This window comes from Pimephales promelas, chromosome 8 (genome assembly GCF_988280905.1).
Source record: "Pimephales promelas chromosome 8, fPimPro1.hap1.1, whole genome shotgun sequence".
NCBI lineage: Eukaryota > Metazoa > Chordata > Actinopteri > Cypriniformes > Leuciscidae > Pimephales > Pimephales promelas.
In genome coordinates this window covers 11,093,023-11,111,786 of record NC_142776.1, presented here as the reverse complement: position 1 = coordinate 11,111,786, position 18,764 = coordinate 11,093,023, and the positions used below count along the sequence as shown (strand labels likewise).

Sequence of the window (18,764 nt, the reverse complement as noted above, 5' to 3'; positions counted from 1 at the left end):
AATTATTGGCACTCTTTTATTAAATACTTTTTGCAATCTCCTTTTGCCAAGATACTAGGTCTGAGTCTTTTCTTAAAATGCCTGATAAGTTTGGAGAACACCTGACAAGAGATCAGAGACCATTCCTCCATACAGAATCTCTCCAGATCCTTCAGATTCCCAGATCCATGTTGGCGCTTCTTCTCTTCAGTTCACTTATCAGGTCAGGGAACTGGGAACGGTCATGGCAGAAGCTTCATTTTGTGCTCCTTAACACATTTTTGTGTTGATTTTTGTTTTGGAGCATTGACCTGATCATGGAAGATCCAAACACGGCCCATTGTAAGAAGGCGTCAGGTTTTGATTTTTTATCTGTTGAAGTCCAGGACCCCCAGCAGAAAAATATGCCCACAACATTAAAGTCGGCATGAAATCAAATTGGACAAATCTTCTTTTTATATGTAATATTGTAGTGTTTATTATAAATGATTTATCTGTGCACTTCATTATTTTTTTTAAAAATTCATGTACCCTTGAAATCTTTAATCAAATACATTACCCTTCCATCCCCCTTCGAAACTACCTCTCTTTCTTTTGGTTACGTGGAATGGCAAAAGGGTGCAGTGATTCCGATGAAGGTGCGGCTATTGGTGCATCACCTCTCAGAGAATCGCATTCAAATTGTTTGCAACGCCCAACCTCCAATGATCCAATCAATTCCCGAAGGATGAAATCAAGCCCTGCTCCACATTTTTTCTAATTTCAGAAGCCTTTTCACTTGGATATACGTCACGACAAGGAAAAAATGTCAATCTCAACTTCTGTTTCACGTCGACTTTAAAGATCCAACGGTTTATTAAATTGTACACATACTTGGAGGAGCGACAAGGATTTTTCTTGAAACCCTCCCAAACAACATGTGGTGATGTAGCTAAGGGGTTGTTTGATTTTTTTTAATAGGCTTTCTGAAGACTCAACTAATCTCTGCAATTATCCCTCTGTGATCCTTGAAGAGTCTTTGGACACTCAAACTTTCCTTCTCACTGTCCATAAAGGCAATAGAGACACACGTCCTCTTCCTGGCAGATAACATCTTCAGTTGATTGGAACTTTTTAATTATTGCCCTGATGGTCAAAATGGGGATTTTTAATTCTTTATCTATTTTATACAGCCACTTTCTATGTTGTGATGCTCAACAATCTTGGATGCTCTACTGCACCCCCCCCCATCCCCCCCCCCCCCCCCACACACACACACACACACTTTCAATTCTTTTGATACTTTTTTTGAATGAAAGATCAAAAGGATAAACAATGCAGATTTATTTTTTACAGACAGTTTTTTATCATACTTATCAGGGGTGCCATTAATTCTGAGCACGACTGTTTTCACTTGGGGGATTACAAATTTAAGAATCTGTTTGAGATCTGCTGATCTTATGTCCTAACACGAAAAACTATAGGTTCACTGAATTTAGCATTTAAGGTTATGATGATAATATCCGCTGTTAAGCAAAATATTCCTGCCATTCCTGTTCTCTCTATTGTAAGTTAAATGAGTCAGATTACTGAGACTCTCACCCTTTGTTTTTAATGGCCCTGTCCCAGTCTTTGAATAGTCAGTCTGATTGGATTAGCATCTATGCATTTCAATGACACTATGCTGATGAGATCAGGGCAGTCCGTAAATGTCTGTAAACGAGCTGAATCATGTATTTCAGTAACATGTCACCTCTCTGTTAGAGGTGCTCAGCCTTTCTGACTCACATGGGGGACATGGTGATGACGACGTGCTCCCGGGGGTCTCCCGGGGTGCTACCTCACTTATTTGTGTTGACCAGCCCAATCCTGCATTCCCTGAAGAGGAAATCTTTGCGGGCAACCTCATGCTCGTCGAAGAACCGGCCTGTTCCAGCGACGAGGATGATGCTTCTTGGCCCTTCTTGTGGTCTCAGAGGACGAGGAGGCCATCCCGCCCTCTGGCGTTCCACAGGCCGTTGCCCACGCTGCCTAGCCTTAGTCCATCCTTCTGGAGGTGTGTGAGTGAGCAGCCGCTCACCTCAACATTGAGTGGCCACTGACCAGGAGAGGGTCATTTACAACTAGAAAGTTCTGGAACCCCCTCCCGGTCCGAGGAACTTCAAGCACGGTCTCACAGGCCTTGAGGTGAAGGATTTGACGGTGCTTGGCATGGGCGATCCACCCCCCTCGCTATCGACACTTGTATCAACAGACACCTTAACCTTGCATAGGGTGGGCTGCTCGCTCCCCCTAAACTGGTCTTGCCCAACAAGATGGTCCAATTTTCTGCCACCATGCGGAGATTTTGGACGTATCAGGGACAGTACCTCCGTACTGTCCAAGCCCGCGGGTGCTCTATTGCGCTGTCTGTTGTGGGAGAGCGCACGTTCTGGCTTAACCTGTCGGGCCTTCCTGACATAGAGAAGAGGCAGATGCGGGTGCATCGGTGGTGCCTGGCTGGGCTCTCTTCAGCCCTGCCGTTGCATTGATGCAACAACGATGTGTTGACAAAAAGGATGACGAGGCCTTCAACTTATGCCTTGCTAGGAAAGCGGCACCCCGTCAGGCGCCTCCTGCACGTTTTCCTAACCCACCTGCCATGGGACAACATTTTCATCAGGGCAAGAAAAGGCCCCGCAACAAACCCCCCACCTCACGGCAGAATAACCCACCGCCTGCTTAGCACCAGTGGAAAATAGACTCCCGCCACGGCTGCTGCTGGAAGACCATCCACGTTCACAGGCCACAAGCCCTTCCTACTCTCTTCTTGTCCCAGAACCCCTGTCCAAGATATGCAGGGTTTCCCACAGATAGGTCGGCTCCCCCCCTCTCGAGGCTGCCTAGCCCCACTTGGAGGACGTTGTGTTGTCCCCCCCCCCCCCCCCACATTCAGGCTACTGTGAGAAAAATCTAATGATATTGTACAGGGTCTGATCTCTCTCCGCAGATAGCATTTCAACAGCGTTCTCTCTTCACACACGGAACAGAGCACCGCACACATTCCTCTCTCCTAAACAAGGGAGCGATTCAGGTGTTCCCCCCCAATCTTATGAATCAGGGATTTTATTCTCATTATTTCCTGGTCCAAAGAAGGACGGCTCTCTCCGCCCAATCTTGAACCATCATGTTTGAGGAAATACAATTTCAGAATGTTAACTCATGGCTCACTCACCATAAAACAGAACAACTGGTCCCGTGCAGAAGAGCGTGGTCGATCTGAAAGATGCTTTCTTCCATAAAAGCATTTATCCGCCACACAGGAAGTTTCTTCATTTTGCCTACCAGGGAACATGTTACAAATTCACAGTTTTGATGTTTGGACTCGCCCTAAGTCCCCGAGGTTTTGTCTGTGTGCAGAGGCGGGCTTAACACCCATGAGAATGTCAGGACTGAGGATTCTGACATACATAGACGATTGGCTCATTATAGCCGATTCGAAGGAGAAAGTGTTGCAGGACACCTGTGTGCTCGCACATATCACATCTTACGGGTTCAGGGTCAATGTGAGCAAGAGCAATTTTATACCCATTCAGAATGTAATTTTCCTGGGCTTGGAGTTGTACTCTGTCGACATGCGACCGCGTCTCTCGCAAGAGCTCGCATCTCTAATGAACTGCCTGTCACTGTTCAGAGAGGGTGCGACAGTACAACATCACATATGCCTCAGGCTACAGGGTTTGATGGCTTCATCCATCCAGGTTGTGCCGCTGGGACTCCTGAGAATGAGAGCATTCATGAAATGGGTTTTGTCACTACATTTCAGCCCGATTCGCGATCTTTGCCGCTCTGTTATAGTGACGCGCGCCTGCTCAGCCTTGCGCCACTGGAAGAGCAGAGACTTTTACGCACAGGGAACCCCTCTGGGGACGGTTATGATGCAGACAGTTGTGACTACAGATGCGTCCTTAACAGGCTGGGGTGCCGCCCAGGAGGGCACAACGGTGACCGGTCTGTGGCCGAGCAGACTACGTTCAGCGCACATAAATTATTTAGAGCTTATGACCATTTGAAAAGCTCTGAATCATTTTCTGCCTCACATCATGTAGTCATACGCTGCGACAATACCACAGAAGTGGCTTATATCAACCGTCAGGGCGGATTTCTTTCGTTAAACATGATTTATGTTCCGGGCATTCTGAAGACAGGCGTGGATCTTCTATCGCGGGGATATCTAATCTACGGGGATTGGTGTCTTCACCCGCAGATAGTAGATATGTTATGGATGAGATTCGGATAGGCAACCATAGATCTATTCGCGTCGCACGGAAATTACCATTGTCCTATGTTCTTCTCGTTAATGGACGTGGGTGGATGCACTGGCCCACCCATGGCCCAGAGTGCTGCTGTATGCTTTTCCTCTGTGCCTGATAATTCCCGCACTGGCCAGGGTAAGACAGCAGGGCCTGTCTCCTGGCCCAAAGCACCATGGCTGGTGGAGATAATCCCTCTGTTACATGCCTGTGGCGCCTCGCAGGGACCTAGTGTCCCAAGTGAACGGGGAGATTTATCACCCACACCCAGACAAGGTGGCTCTCTGGGCCTGGCCCGTGAGAGGATAAACCTAAGCACACTGGGGCTTTTGCCGTGTGTGATTGCTACTATACAGAATGCTAGGCTCGTTTCTTCACGGGCCTTATATGGCTGTTAGTGGCAAGTGTTCGAAGGGTGGTGCGATGGGCGTGGTCTCACATCTTATCAGTATTCAGTTCCTGATACTTTGTGTTTCCTTCAAGACCTCATGGAAAAAGGGAGGTCTTTTTCCGCAGTAAAGGTCTACCTGGCTCCGATTTTTGCCTGTCATATGGGTTTTGAGGGCTCAACAGTCGGGCACCATCCTCTAATTCGCAGATTTATGAATGCTCTATGAGTGCCCCATTCGTGCTTTACAGACATATGACCAGGACCAGTGCTTTCAGGAGGAGCGACCAGCTCTTTATTTCATGGGCGCCCTCTCATAGAGGGAATCCCATATCTAAGCAATGCCTCTCACATTGGCTTGTGAATGCTATAGCTTTGGTATATTAATCAAAGGGAGTGCAGCCCCCAGGGGAAATCAGAGCTCATTCCACGAGGGGCTTAGCCGCTTCTTGGGCTTTGTTTAGGGGAGTGTCACTGCAGGACATCTGCTCCGCTGCCAGTTGGGCTTCTCGTCATACGTTTGTGCGTCACTACCAGCTGGATGTCACCAGTACCTCGGTAGCACATTCGGTTTTAGTGGTGGGGTCTTCTTAGCCCTTCCCTGCAATCTCATAGTTAAGGAGTGAATGGGCCGGCTGGCCATGCACATTCCTGTCACCATGCACTTCTGAGTGTATATATCCACATTTGTGTTGCTGGGATTATTATCATGTGTGTGCCACTTGCATGTTTCATGTCCTGCATGTATGCGTGTCTGGATTGCAGGTTCATGATTATGCACCTCCCTGGGGTGACCATCCTTTTTCTGGCTTTCAGAACCTCACTGTGTATTGGGAAATTGGGGAGCTGTCCATGTCTCTCCCATAGGTGGATCTCGAACGCGAGATGATGAAAGAGAACAATATCACTATCGTAACCCCGGTTCTCCGAAACATCGAGATCCACCAACTTTGCCCTGCTTGCCGCAAGAGAAATGAATATACTTACTGGAGAATAGCTGCGTTTGCAGGCATTATATGCCACTAGGTAAGGGGGTGGGGCTTTACCGGGCATTGGCTGCGCTTTTCTGTCTGTCTAGCCAGACTTGGGGTGCTTCTCATTTCTTATTTGTGCATCCTCGTTTCCTTTCCTTGCTTCCTTTCCTTGCGTCTCAGCTCCACCCCCTGTAGGACGCGAGGGAAGGAAGCGAGGAAAGGAAAGGAGGACAGAGGAATCGAATAAAAGCTTTTTTATATATATTGGAATACTTGAACACTCGAGTGTCACTCCACAGTGTCATCAGCAGCGCTAAAAGGATCTGCCCTTATGTTGTTGAAGTTTGGTTATTTTATAAATTCATAATAAATAATAATAAAGATAGGCTATACTGTTGAAATATCTGAGATGTGTGGTTTATATAAACTGCAAAGGTAAAGTATAAATTAAAATTATTGTGACCGATGTGAACGGGGAGGAGAATTGACACGTGCGTCACGTTTAGTCAATATAACAGTTCCGCGTAGCATGCACCTGTGTATCCTCGCTTATGACTCCTCATAAGGAAGCCTCCTCACTCCTCGATCCTCGACTCCTCACGGTGCAATTAGAGAATTGAGATGTCCTTCAAGATGGCTGAGCTCGATCGGTTTCCGGGTCATAGGAGGGAGGACGGAGGAGCGAGGAGACGAGGAGGGATATTGAGAAGCACCCAAGGATGCTTCTGCTGAGGTCAGTTACGGATGCCCCTCCTGTAGGTGGATCTCTCCACTCGATGTTTCAGAGAACTGGGGTTACGATAGTAATCTATTATTACCAACAACCTCAAATATTTCACTTAATTTTTAGTTGATATTTTCAATTTCTACATTGTCAAATAAGCAAATAATTTCACACTTGGATAAATTAAGTTTGAGTCCTGAAGCATTAGAGAAAGCATTAATTGTAGTTAAAGCTGGAGAAACTTGCTCTTTATCTTTTAAAATAAAGTGCTATGATGTGCTAATTGTGAGATTTGAATCTCTCTGTTAAAGACATTAAGACCAACAAAGTTATTATTGCACAAAATATAAATGGATAATGTTTCTACAATTAATAAAAAATAAAAATGGGCTTATATGGCAACCCTGTCTTATACCGCAAAGAATATAACCTTGGTAATGTTCGTGAATTTAAAATTACAGCTGTTAATATCTTTGTACAACATTTGGACAACATTAATGCAATTGAATGGGAATCCAAAAGCTTTGTAAGGAGCTGGTGCTACAGTGTTGAAGGCCTTATAAAAATCAAGGAATAAGATAATTGCACTAGACTCAATTTCTTTTTTAATCAATAAGATCCATAACAAGTCTAGTATAACTATAACTAATATGACGTCTGACGTTTCGTAAAGCCGGTCTACTTTTCTGAAATGAGGCGACCTTCATGATCTAAATGGCCTTTTTGATTTTCATGTGTGTCCACTAACAATGATACTGTACATTTCAGGAACTGTAACCAGTTGGATTGTGTTACTCCCTATTGCTCGACACTTCAAAAACTTTTGTCTTTTGCAACTTCCTGCAATAAAGTTATATAGTGGAATGTTCACTGACCCCACAACAATCACAAAGCCCTGTTAAATGTTCAGCCTCTGTCATTGTATCCAACCATAAAAAGTTGATATTGATTAAAACTTTGCAGATGGGAGAAAGAGCTTTCTTTAATGCTTTTTTGAGGATTTTTTTTTACATTTCTGTTTATGATTTACTCAATTTTTGGGGTGAAACATTTTTATACTCAAAAATATTTATTACATTTAAACACAATGAAATGATACATCATATGAACTGAGTAAATGTAAGTAAAAATAAGTAGATCTGGGTAACTGTATTTGGCCTATTAACGAATAAAATTGAGTAGAAGGCTGCACAATATTTTGGATGGTTCATTTATTTATCGCTGGCCCACACTCCGGTACAGTAGTTGGCGGTAATGCACCATTAATGTTGGATGCCAAACAAACGCCGTTAAACACAAAGAAGAAGAAGAAACCGGTGCGCGAGGGTTATTGCAAAATGCCCCTGAATCGGTCGCTTTGCATCGTTAAGGTCAATAGGCGCAAGCGATTATGTCTGAACCATGGCTTTACCCCACTGTTTTACTGTGCATTTATGGATTTTTCTCCAGCCACAGACCACTGGAGCCTTTTCTAACACCGTTTTTGATGGGACCTGACAAAAACCTGACGGAGACAGAGGTAACGTTAGTGAATGTGCTGTAGGTTGATGAAAGCATGCGGTGAATGATGTAAGATTTCAACACACACATGCAGGCAGGCAGTGTAATAGATTACAATAAATCATACTAGTAAAATATTAATAAATGTGAACACGTGCGTTAATTTGACACGGCTTAAGTTACCTATTCTGCTTTTTTCCTTCTCTGAGCTTGATTTGAAAGAACATTTGAAGGAGAATGAAAAAAATAATTTAATATGGTCAACTTTCCCACCAGCTAAATGGGAAATCTGCCAGCTATTTGTCTAATCCTAGAAGCTTAATCTCTTTTCAAAAGCAAAATCCTGCATTAAGAAAAATCACAAGATTTTTAGGCTTCAGAGTGTTTGTGTTTTTTGAATAAATGCTAATTGTAGGTTGTGAGCTTCCATCCATTTTATTATCAGTTTCTTTCGGTTTATGTCAATATATATATATATATATATATGAAGAGTTCAGATGCAAAAGCCTCTAAATGCCATTTGAAATTTTCTTCTTTAATGATGATTTTTATCAAACTTGTATATTTAAGTTCAGTAATTTCACAACTTAAATATACAAGTTTGATAAAGATCATCATTAAAGAAGAAAATTTCAAATGGCATTTAGAGGCTTTTGCATCTGAACTCTTCATATATATATATATATATATATATATATATTAATATAATATATTCATTATATAATAATTATAGTTAATATATTATAACCTGCCAAATCAAGGTCATTGAGAAAATTAGTTACCCGTTCTTATCTTAGGACAACCTTGAACTTTTTTGATACACTTCAAATGTTGACTACTGCATTATTGACTCTTCTAACTACTTTAACTTTTATCACAGGTTGTGAACGAGATCTATCCATTATGGACCTATTCCTACCTTGTCCTGCTTTTTCCTGTTTTCCTGGCCACGGACTACCTTCGCTACAAGCCTGTGCTTATTCTCCAGGCGACCAGCTTTATAGTGACATATGCTATGCTCATGAAGGCCCAGGGTGTGCGGGCCATGCAGTTATTGGAGTTCTTTTTCGGTTTGGCCACTGCCACTGAAGTTGCATACTACTCCTACATCTACAGTGTTGTGGAGCCGTCTCATTATCAGAGGGTGACTGGTTTTTGTCGCAGCGTCACACTGTTGGGCTCGGCCATTGGCTCGCTCATGGGACAGGTTCTGGTGTCTGTAGCCCAGGTACCTCTTTTTTACTTGAGCGTCATCACACTGGTGTCCTCCTGCATAGCTTTTGTTGCCCCTTTGTTCCTACACATGCCTGTTAAGAGCCTGTTCTTTCATGAGAGAGAGCAAAGCTCTCAGGATGAAGCAGTTCTGGAACCCATGAACCGTGGTCAGCTGATCGAGAAGCCAGACGATCCTGAGTCCAAAATGCAGCTTAGTGCAGATGAAAGAACGGTGAGTAGACTAGTTTATGTAATGATGATTTAATTATAAAAAAAAATTTGTCTAGTTTATTTGTACGCTCTTCCAAAATGTTTGATTATAGTATGTTAATCAAAACACTTTTTAATTTATTATTTAAATAAATTATTGCATTGCTTAAAAATAATACACTTTTGGCTAACTGTGATTTTGTATATGTAAATTTCTGAAATTCAGAACTTGGACATTTACCTCTGATAACAGGTCACTTTAAATTGTAACGTTGACTCCAGTCCAAATATGCATTTTCTGTAAAGATGAAATGATGTACTTTGAAAATCACTATACAAATAAATGTGAATTCAATTTAATTCCTATAATTTTCCTTATGCTATGACTGATATCTAGTATATGATGTAATTATTGTATATGTTATAATATTATATTTATTATGCATTCACCATATATCCAATCTTTGAACAAAATGAGCCATAGAATTTGCATTTTTGGGTGACTATTCCTTTAAAGGAATAGTTCACCCAAAAATGCAAATTCTGTCATTTACTCACTCTGATATTGTTCCAAACCCAAAAGATTTTGAATAATTTTAAAAAACACAAATTAAGATTTTTTTTTTTATTGAATCCTGGGAGGTTTCTGCCATTCCACTGGTAGTCCAGATAACCCAAACTTACATCCAAAAAGGTCATAAAGTCATCGTAAAATAGATCTATCTATATGAATCAAGCAGTTTAATCCAAATCTTTAAAGATATATAATCACTTTATATGATTAACATTTAATTTACACCAAAGCAGTGATCGAAAAACATTATACATGGAGCATGTCAGATATGGTAAATATATGGAAGCTCAAAAGTGCCCACGCAGTGAGGTTTGTTTTAGCATGTGACATGATGTATGTGTGTTTATATGTGAATAAAAGCCTAAATTAAATCTGTTTTTCATATAAAGTGATCTTTACAAGACTTTGAAGACACTCAATTCATAAGAATTTATTTTATTTCTTAAAGACCTTTTTGGATTTTTGGTTGTCTAGACTTTTAATGAAGGCACTGAACCATTTAAAAAAAAATCTTAATTTGTGTTTGAAAGTTTAACCAAAGTCTTTAAATTTAAAAAGACTGAATGTTCTTTTTTTAAACATTAAAAAAATGCTAATATTTGCTGATGCTGATAAGTTCACAGTCATATGCTTGTTTATGAGATAACTGTCTGTGACCTGATTTGTTTGATTTTTCAGGCTCTCAGGGACAACACTAGCAGTAGTAGATTACTGGAAGTGTTAAAAATGCTCTGGGCAGACTTTCTGCAGTGTTACTCGTCCTCTACCCTACTGGCCTGGTCAGTGTGGTGGGCTTTGTCCACTTGTGGTTACTTCCAGGTGGTTAATTACGCTCAAGCACTTTGGGAGAAAATCTTGCCTTCCAATGATTTTGAGATCTACAATGGATATGTGGAGACCATTTCTACCTTGCTTGGTATGATTACTGGTTTATAATCAATTTTATTATATGCTCATTCTCAAACTACTTTGTGTTATGCGTTCTCTGTTGAATTTGTGTTGATAATTATGAAAAGGCCGGCAACAATCAAATAACAATAGATACAATTCTATAAATTGATTCCCAATAATAGGGCACCTATTATGCTTTTTATTTTTACTTTTCTTTTAGTGCAGGGGTATCAAACTTCCTGGAGGGCCACAGCCCTGCAGAGTTTAGCTTTTCTGAGACGCCTTGTTTGTAGTCCTGCCGTTATTTCCATTAGTAGCTACATAAACATGTTACACTTTGCAAAATGTGTCTACTGTTTAATTTGACCTGCCCTCAAAGAACAGTTGGGAAAGTGATTTCACTATAGCCTTGTTTAGACTATAAGTCCAAATCCGATTTTTGTGCATATCCAAATGGAATCCGATCATATTTAGCAAGTGTGAACGGAAAAAAATTACATGAAATCTGAAAACTTTTGGCTGGATTTTGCTGTTTCAGACTGTTTTCGAAGGTTTGTGATGACAACCCCCAGATCACGGCCAAATCGGTGCTCGTTGCGGTCTCTGATGCTCGGCAAATATGAGCTTGTCAGTGATGTGACCTGAGTCTGTCTCTCGTAGTCACAGACACTATGATATTTTCAAACCTGTTTGATATTATTGCCATGATCGTAATGCGCTATGAAACATAGTAAACTGCTCATGCACCTTAATGTACGGCGACAATTTGGAATTAAAATGAACCAATCAGCACGTTCAGTGCTCAAGTCCCACCCCCGAAACTTCCTGAACTTTGAAAAAGTACCTAGTGAGCAGGGACTTTCTGAGGGGGACATTTTTAACCGAAACTTCATTTAGACCCTGGTTTCTGCGGTCGAAACACAGAGTACCACCAAGTACCAATGTTGTCAATGTGCAGGTCATGATGAAAATTTTAATATAATAGAGACAACTCTGTCGTCCAGTGATGAGGTGACTTCACTTCTTTGGATGTGCAGCAGAAAATGCATTGAATAAACCGATCAGACCAGCCTAATTTGTGTCTGTGCACGAACTGGACGTTCAAGTGTTTTGGAGGTGGCTTGGCTTTGGGATCTTATGCTTTCAAAGCTAGCTCACTATTGCTAGCCACTCCGAAATTGCCTACCCAACCTTTTAATCATGTAAATGTGTTCTAGTAGACCCCAAAAATAAAATTATAAACTTGAAAATGAGCATAATATGGGCACTTTTAATGACTTCTGTTGTTTTTTCCCCATCAGGTGCTTTTGCTGCATTTGTTGTAAGCTTTGTGAAAGTGTCTTGGGCAGTGTGGGGAGAACTTGCTCTCTGCATTTTCTCGTTGGTAATTGCAGTGTGTGTGTTACTCATGGACACCGTCAGAAATATCTGGGTTTGCTACACTGCCTATATCATCTTCAGAGCTACCTACATGCTGCTTATCACCATAGCAACGTAAGTAAAGCTATCAGTGTGTATCAATTTTCTTTAGAAATCAACTTTACGCTGGATAACTTAAAATTTTTTGAAGGAATTTTGTGAACTTTTACATTTTGTTCGGACCAGAACGTTCTAAGAACTTATGACTTCGAACGAAATGAGGATGAAAGAAAAGGAGAAATTAATATTCCAAAAATACCTGGATTGTCTGCTTTTTCCGGATAAAATCCGATGTGCAGATCCATGCACTCTGTAACGGCTAATATTGCTCACAACCCATTGTGTGTTGGACAACTACAGTACAAACATAAAAAAAAAAAGTGTTAAATTGTGAACATGGCGGATGTGCAAATCCAACAGTTCAGTAGAGAGGTTAGATAAAGGGTTTTGAGTGATTAAAGGGATAGTTCACCCAAAAATGAAAATTCTGTCATTAATTACGCCCGTTTCACACTTACTCTGTTTGCGGTGCGTATTTTCTTTCTTATGTTAACAGATTAGAGCTTTCACGCTGCACGCGGATCAAGGTTATAATCGTTAACGAAAACTAACGAAAAAACGAAAACTAGATGGGAAAAAACATTGTCGTTAACTGAAATAAAAATAAAAACGAGCCATTACAAAAAAACTATAACTAACTAAAACTGTAATGTGTGTTTGCAAAACTAACTAAAATAAAATAAAATTATAGAGCAAATGTCCTTAGTTTTCGTCTTTAACACTATTTAAAACACGCAGTGTATTCGTTGTATTTCATTTCCCTGTAACGCTCTCTCCCTCCGTCTCTCTCTCTAAAGCACGCACACACACAGCCCCTCCCCTCCGTGCAATGCACACCGCGTCTCTATGAAAACGAGGGTTCGATCAATGTTAAAAGCAAGTTCGCGAAAGGTTGGTATCTCATGATGAACATTTTACACAATCACACATTAAAAGGTGGTCTAAAAATATGTTAAATACTTAATACAATTATGTAAGTGTGTTAATGTCAACCAGAAAAGCGATTGAGCCTTCGTTAGAAAGTTACTGACTTAGTTGCAATTTTGAGGTAAAATGCTGCTGGGCAGTGGGCATGGCCGTGGCTAACCAGTCCGGACCTCGGCCATTTTTTTTTACATTCAAAAATGGAATGGCATGATTGAATGATTATGTGAATGATTAATTAGCGATGTTTAGACCACCTGTGTGTTTGCAATTCATGTTGCAGCGAGAAGCTAGCGCAGTGAAGGGGGCTTGAGAACGCATTGTGAATAAGGGCGCTAGTGTAGCCTCTGTGTTGCCAGATCCACCTAATCGAATGGTGCAGTAATCTTCTGGACCTGTTTTTCGGATTTTTTTGTGACACATTAGAAAGTTATTATAGTGGAAAGTTGCATGTTGGTGTTAGTGATATATGAATCTTATTTCCAAAACACAAGCTTTGAAGTAATTTCGAATTGTTATTATATTATTTGCTTGTTTTTCGTAGCAATATCTGGCAACATTTTACTGTCTGCGTTAATAAAAAAAGCTTATAGACAAACTGCAATTGCATAAGGCAACCACACCAAACGCAATGATCATTGTGATTATCTGTAAAAACGATAGCATAATACAGATCTGTATGTTACAGAATAAAATTTGCCAAAATAACCTTACTGGCCAGCTGGAAGACAGCTCATGCTTTGTTAACGTTTCACATAGTCATCATAAATGCAATAATTAAAGTAGTGTTTCTCAACTAGCAATCTATTCAACTAGCAATTTATTTAGACCTACTTTTATTCTGTTTCTTTGCACAAAACTCTCCAGAAAGTGCCATTTAATAGTTAATATATATAATATATATATATATATATATATGGTAAATTCCTTTAAAAAATCCCTTCATGTCCATGGGGAAATGTGGGTCCAATAGCCTAACCATTATTATATTACTAATTATTGTGAGGTAATTATTAACCATTATTACCTCACTAGTTTTCAGACCCTGGTTGCAGCCTTGCTGCTTGGTTGTCGGTGTCAAAACTCTATAAGCTGTGATTCAAATATTAAATAATGTTATGTCATTATTTTACTCTTACACTGACTGTTTGCTGCTTCAGTCCAGATTAGTGTTGTATAGGGTAAATTTAGTATAAGGTGTGGAAATTGTAAAGCTGTGGGATTTTTTTATAGAAGATATCTAGATTGTTACGGTAAAGGATTTTCACATTGTAGGCTTCATTTTATGTACTGGTTTTAATGTTGAATAGATATTTCTAAAATTGTATGATGTTTTTGTTGAGTTATTATAACACAATTCTTTTTCTGACCTTTTTCAACCTTGCCCCTGACAAATAACCCAAACTACAAAAAAAAGACTAAAACTAACACTAAAACTAATAAAAACTAAACTAAAACTAAGCATTTTCAAAAAATAGAAACTAAACTAAACTAGCAAACCCACTTTTAAAACTAATTAAAACTAAACTGAATTTGAAAACAAAAATTCAAAACGAAATAAAAATAAAAACTAATGAAAAATGCAAAACTATAATAACCTTGACGCGGATGCAGTCCGTCGATCCGTTCCAGGTGCGGTGCGTATACAGCAGTGCAGAGATCGTTTCCGTACCGACTCTATTTCTGCTGTGCTTCAAACGCAGAAATAAAGTGACAGCGCACGGTTCGTAGTCAAAATGAACACAGATTGACCTGGAGATGTAGTAGGTTCAACATATATACATTTGATTCAATATAATGTAGTAATCTCACCATAAATGCATTTAATTAAATACTACTTTTCATCATTTTAATTTAAGACTGGGGTTTTAAGGAAGGAAAACTACAATTTACCTCAACAAGGACCTAATGCGTTTGTTTTTGCGCACAAAAAGTATTCTCGTCGTTTGATAAAGTTAAAATTGAGCCCCTGTAGTCACTTGGACTATTTTAACGATGTCTTTGATGACTTTTCGATGCCAGCAAGAGCCAGTCCCTCAAGAAGCCTATGGACTAGTATGCAGGAGCGAAGATCTTAATATCTTAAATATCTTAATTTGTGTATCTTAATATTCTTAATTTGTGAGTAAATACTGACAAAATTGTCATTTTTGGGTGAACTAACCCTTTAAAAGTCTACACTTTAAAAAAAGCCTAGTAAATTATTTAAATGTATAACACTTTAAATCGATATTGGGAAAGGTCAATTAATTTGTCTTTTTTATATTGCAGGTATCAGATTGCTGCTAACTTAAGCATGAAACGATATGCTTTGGTTTTTGGAGTAAACACTTTCGTTGCACTCTTACTGCAGACGGTTCTTACAGTGATTGTAGTAGATTCTGCCGGACTGGGCCTGGACATTTTTCTACAGGTAAACTAAAGCATGAATCCAGCTGAGCACTGAGTAATAATGCATTTCCATCACCATTGAAAGCTGCTAATATCCTGTGCAATTTTCTACTTTCCACAGTTTTTGATCTATGCGAGTTACTTTGCTGCAGTAGCAGTGATATTCTTCATTGCTGGGCTGTATAAACTGTTCAAAAGAAGGAGATCTGGAGGACCGAATGAGTTACCCACAACAGAGTCCGTTCCAGAGGCATGAAATGCAAGGTTATGGAATAATCCTCTCTCCAACTGAACAGAACGTTTGTTTTGTTTTTTATATATAAAAAAAAAGACAAGCAGCCTTTCCAAATCAGTCACAATTGATTGATCCACCTTTATAGATTATTATAAGCACTGATGATTATGAATGTTATTAATGAGTTCACAAATATACACCGTAAGTGGCCGTTGTGGGTCACATTGTGTAGAACAAAATGAACTTATTTAACAGAAACCAGTATGATGCCTTATTTTATGGATGTTACTTGAAACTAAAGCCCTATTCGGACGGGATTAGTTTTACATGGAGCGGTGGGGTAAAGTAATTATTACCAGAGTTTCTCATCGATTTTAGTCCCATTGGAATGAAATGTAAAGTAATGTAATTTTACCACAGGACGTCTGTTATAATGGACAATTTGCATGGGATAACAAATCTCAGAAAACTAGCAGAAGTGGGAGGGGTACCTCGATTTACACACCACCATCCTGTCGTCATGTGCCTATTGCGTTGCTTCCTGGTATCATGTGTGCAAACAAATAATCTATATTTTTGTCCAGTCGAACGATTTATTAATTAAATCTAACTAAAATTTAACTAAATGGATTATGCTTTCGACCTTTTTGATCGGAATGGTATGTGGAAAACAAGGTTTATTTGTTTACTTTTTTGTAAATTTAGTTCAACGATTCAAATAAAGCATCCAAGTGCTGTATGTAATCTATTAATAATTTTATTAATAGATTATCAATAATTTATCAAAAAAATTTTAAAGTAGTTTTTCCAAGTATGGAAGGCTTGAAAAAGCATTCAGGTGCAATTTAATCGGTGGGACAAGTCTTTGGTAAATCTCATGTGTTTTCTGTGAGAGTTGCTGTGTGCTGAAAACGGAGATGCACCTCGCCTGAATTGTAACTGGGAGTAAGTGGCTGCAGTGAGGGAAGAAGTGAAAAAAGTGTAGCCAAGCCGGATAGGGCTCTCTGTCCTGCACTGTCAGACAGATTAGGAATATTCACGCATAATTTATAGGCTACACATAAAATCCATGATATCAGAGTTTTAAAATCAAACATTTTAAAAGAGAAAGCATCACAGTTGTCATTAAGTTGTGTCATTTCGCATCGTTTTAATAGCACAGTCGATGGAAAGCAAGTGCGCCTGACTGCAGAATCCGACGCGGCCATTGCAAGAGTTTTTTGATGTATGTCAGCATGACATCAGAGCAAGGCGGACCGCACTCGGACACATTTCTAAGCGGTCTACTTTTTTTTTTTTAATCTGTTTTATTTTAATAAACAAGACACCATATAACATCGCGACTACATGAAGAGGTTTTACGTTTATTAAAAACAGTATTTGTGAACATTAATAATTTGTGAACAATGTTGTGTTCGAATAAACATGAAACGCACGTGATTGTTGTCATGCGGTGAATCTGGCCAATCATAGAACAGTTGTCGTCATCATCGCTCTCGCAGTACTTTGATGCCATATGTCACAGTTACGTGGCGTCAGCCCTGCCTCAAGTCAGACACAATTTCTAACTGGCATGCACTGCTTTAAGTCAGCCGCCGATCGGTTTGCGCAGCGCTGCATGAAGTAGAACACTGCTATTGGGAAGCAACGTAATGCGCACATGACGACAGGGAGGTGACGGCAGTGTGTGAATCGAGTTACCCCTCACACTTCTGCTAGTTTTACTGAGGTTTCTTATCACAAGCAAATTGGCCATTAATATTAGACGTCCTGTGGTAAAATTATATTACTCCATCTACATATTTTTGTAAAAACTAATCCTGTCCGAATAATGCTTAGAAACTGTTTGGTTCATTAAAAAAAATAGGTCCTTAATTTAAAAAATTTTTTTTTTAAATACATTTATACATTCATTCAAGCTTTTTGAATTTCTAGTACGGTGGGCGCTGCAATAAATCATAAGCCGCGTTTCCACCGAATTTACCCGGATGATGAATGGGGGGACCTTTTTTCCCCCAGACCTGCTGCTATCTGCATTTCCACCACGATCTAAAGCACTGTGAAGATTAGGCAAATTAGTCTGGTGACGTAGGACTCCGTGCACTGCAACAGATTTTTAAAAATTGTGGTTGAAATGAAATTTTGTGTGAAGTCAAAAATCTCTGAAAGTTCCTGAACTTTACTGAAGTACTACATCACAAGCAGGGTCTTCAGGGAAGCCCAGCTTTAGTCCCAAGAATTGGGCCAATACTAGTCAGACTGTTAGCCCGTACAATCACATTATGGATGTAAGCACTAGTTTGAATCTGCAATCACATTTTTCTCCAACACAGTTTCATGAAAATGAGTATCTATACCATGAATGTCATTTCTCGTGGCATTTATACGCCAAAAATGTGTTTTGCGTGCAAATGCTATGCACTAAAAAACCGTGGGGTAGGTTTAGGGGCGAGGGGGGTGGGGTATAGTTTGTGCGGATTATACACCAAAAAGTGCAAATCATATGCACGCGAAAAATGCGTACCATATACACAGTGGTGGAATGTAACAAATACTTTGTTACTTTACTTAAGTACATTTTTCACGTATCTTTACTTTACTTAAGTAGAATAAATAGTGCCTACTTTTTACTTTTACTTCGTTACATTTTGCAGCAATTATTATACTTTCTACTCCACTACATTTCTACAACTTCTGTTACTTTTTCATTACATTTTCTGATCAGTTTTTCCCCTGCCAAAACATAATCTGACAGTCCGTTCGTTGCACGTTTGTCTCACCAGTGACGTTTGGTTGCCATAGATACATCAACTAAATGGGTCTCGCACGCAGTGTGTTTATCGTGCAATTTATACGCGAAAATTTGTTTTTACATGCATAGGAAACACACCGTGTGTAATATACGTTTGGTTAGGATTATGGCAAGCCAAGAGGTTCAGAATTACACCATAAATTAATCGCGTTTATTGCCAAACATAGTTATTAACATATAGTAAGGATATGGCTTAT

At 39.7% G+C, this 18,764-nt stretch overlaps 1 protein-coding gene across 1 annotated transcript; it reads left to right on the top strand.

Annotated features, from left to right (window-relative positions):
* Window positions 1-7,638: 7,638 nt before the first annotated feature.
* On the top strand, window positions 7,639-17,639 carry slc19a2 (solute carrier family 19 member 2). Its single transcript, XM_039655748.2, has 6 exons — window positions 7,639-7,855; window positions 8,717-9,283; window positions 10,514-10,751; window positions 12,028-12,220; window positions 15,401-15,542; window positions 15,642-17,639. The coding sequence occupies exons 1-6, from the start codon at window positions 7,727-7,729 to the stop codon at window positions 15,774-15,776; spliced, it is 1,404 nt and encodes a 467-aa protein (XP_039511682.2). The 5' UTR covers window positions 7,639-7,726; the 3' UTR covers window positions 15,777-17,639.
* Window positions 17,640-18,764: the final 1,125 nt, after the last annotated feature.

What these genes read in the sequence shown, in the direction of transcription:
- slc19a2 (XM_039655748.2), top strand. Translation starts at nt 7,727, where the DNA reads ATGTCTGAACCATGGCTTTACCCCACTGTTTTACTGTGCATTTATGGA. An exon ending in AAAACCTGACGGAGACAGAG is followed by an intron (nt 7,856 to 8,716) that starts GTAACGTTAGTG and finishes CTTTTATCACAG; the next exon opens with GTTGTGAACGAGATCTATCC. An exon ending in CTGCTTATCACCATAGCAAC is followed by an intron (nt 12,221 to 15,400) that starts GTAAGTAAAGCT and finishes TTTATATTGCAG; the next exon opens with GTATCAGATTGCTGCTAACT.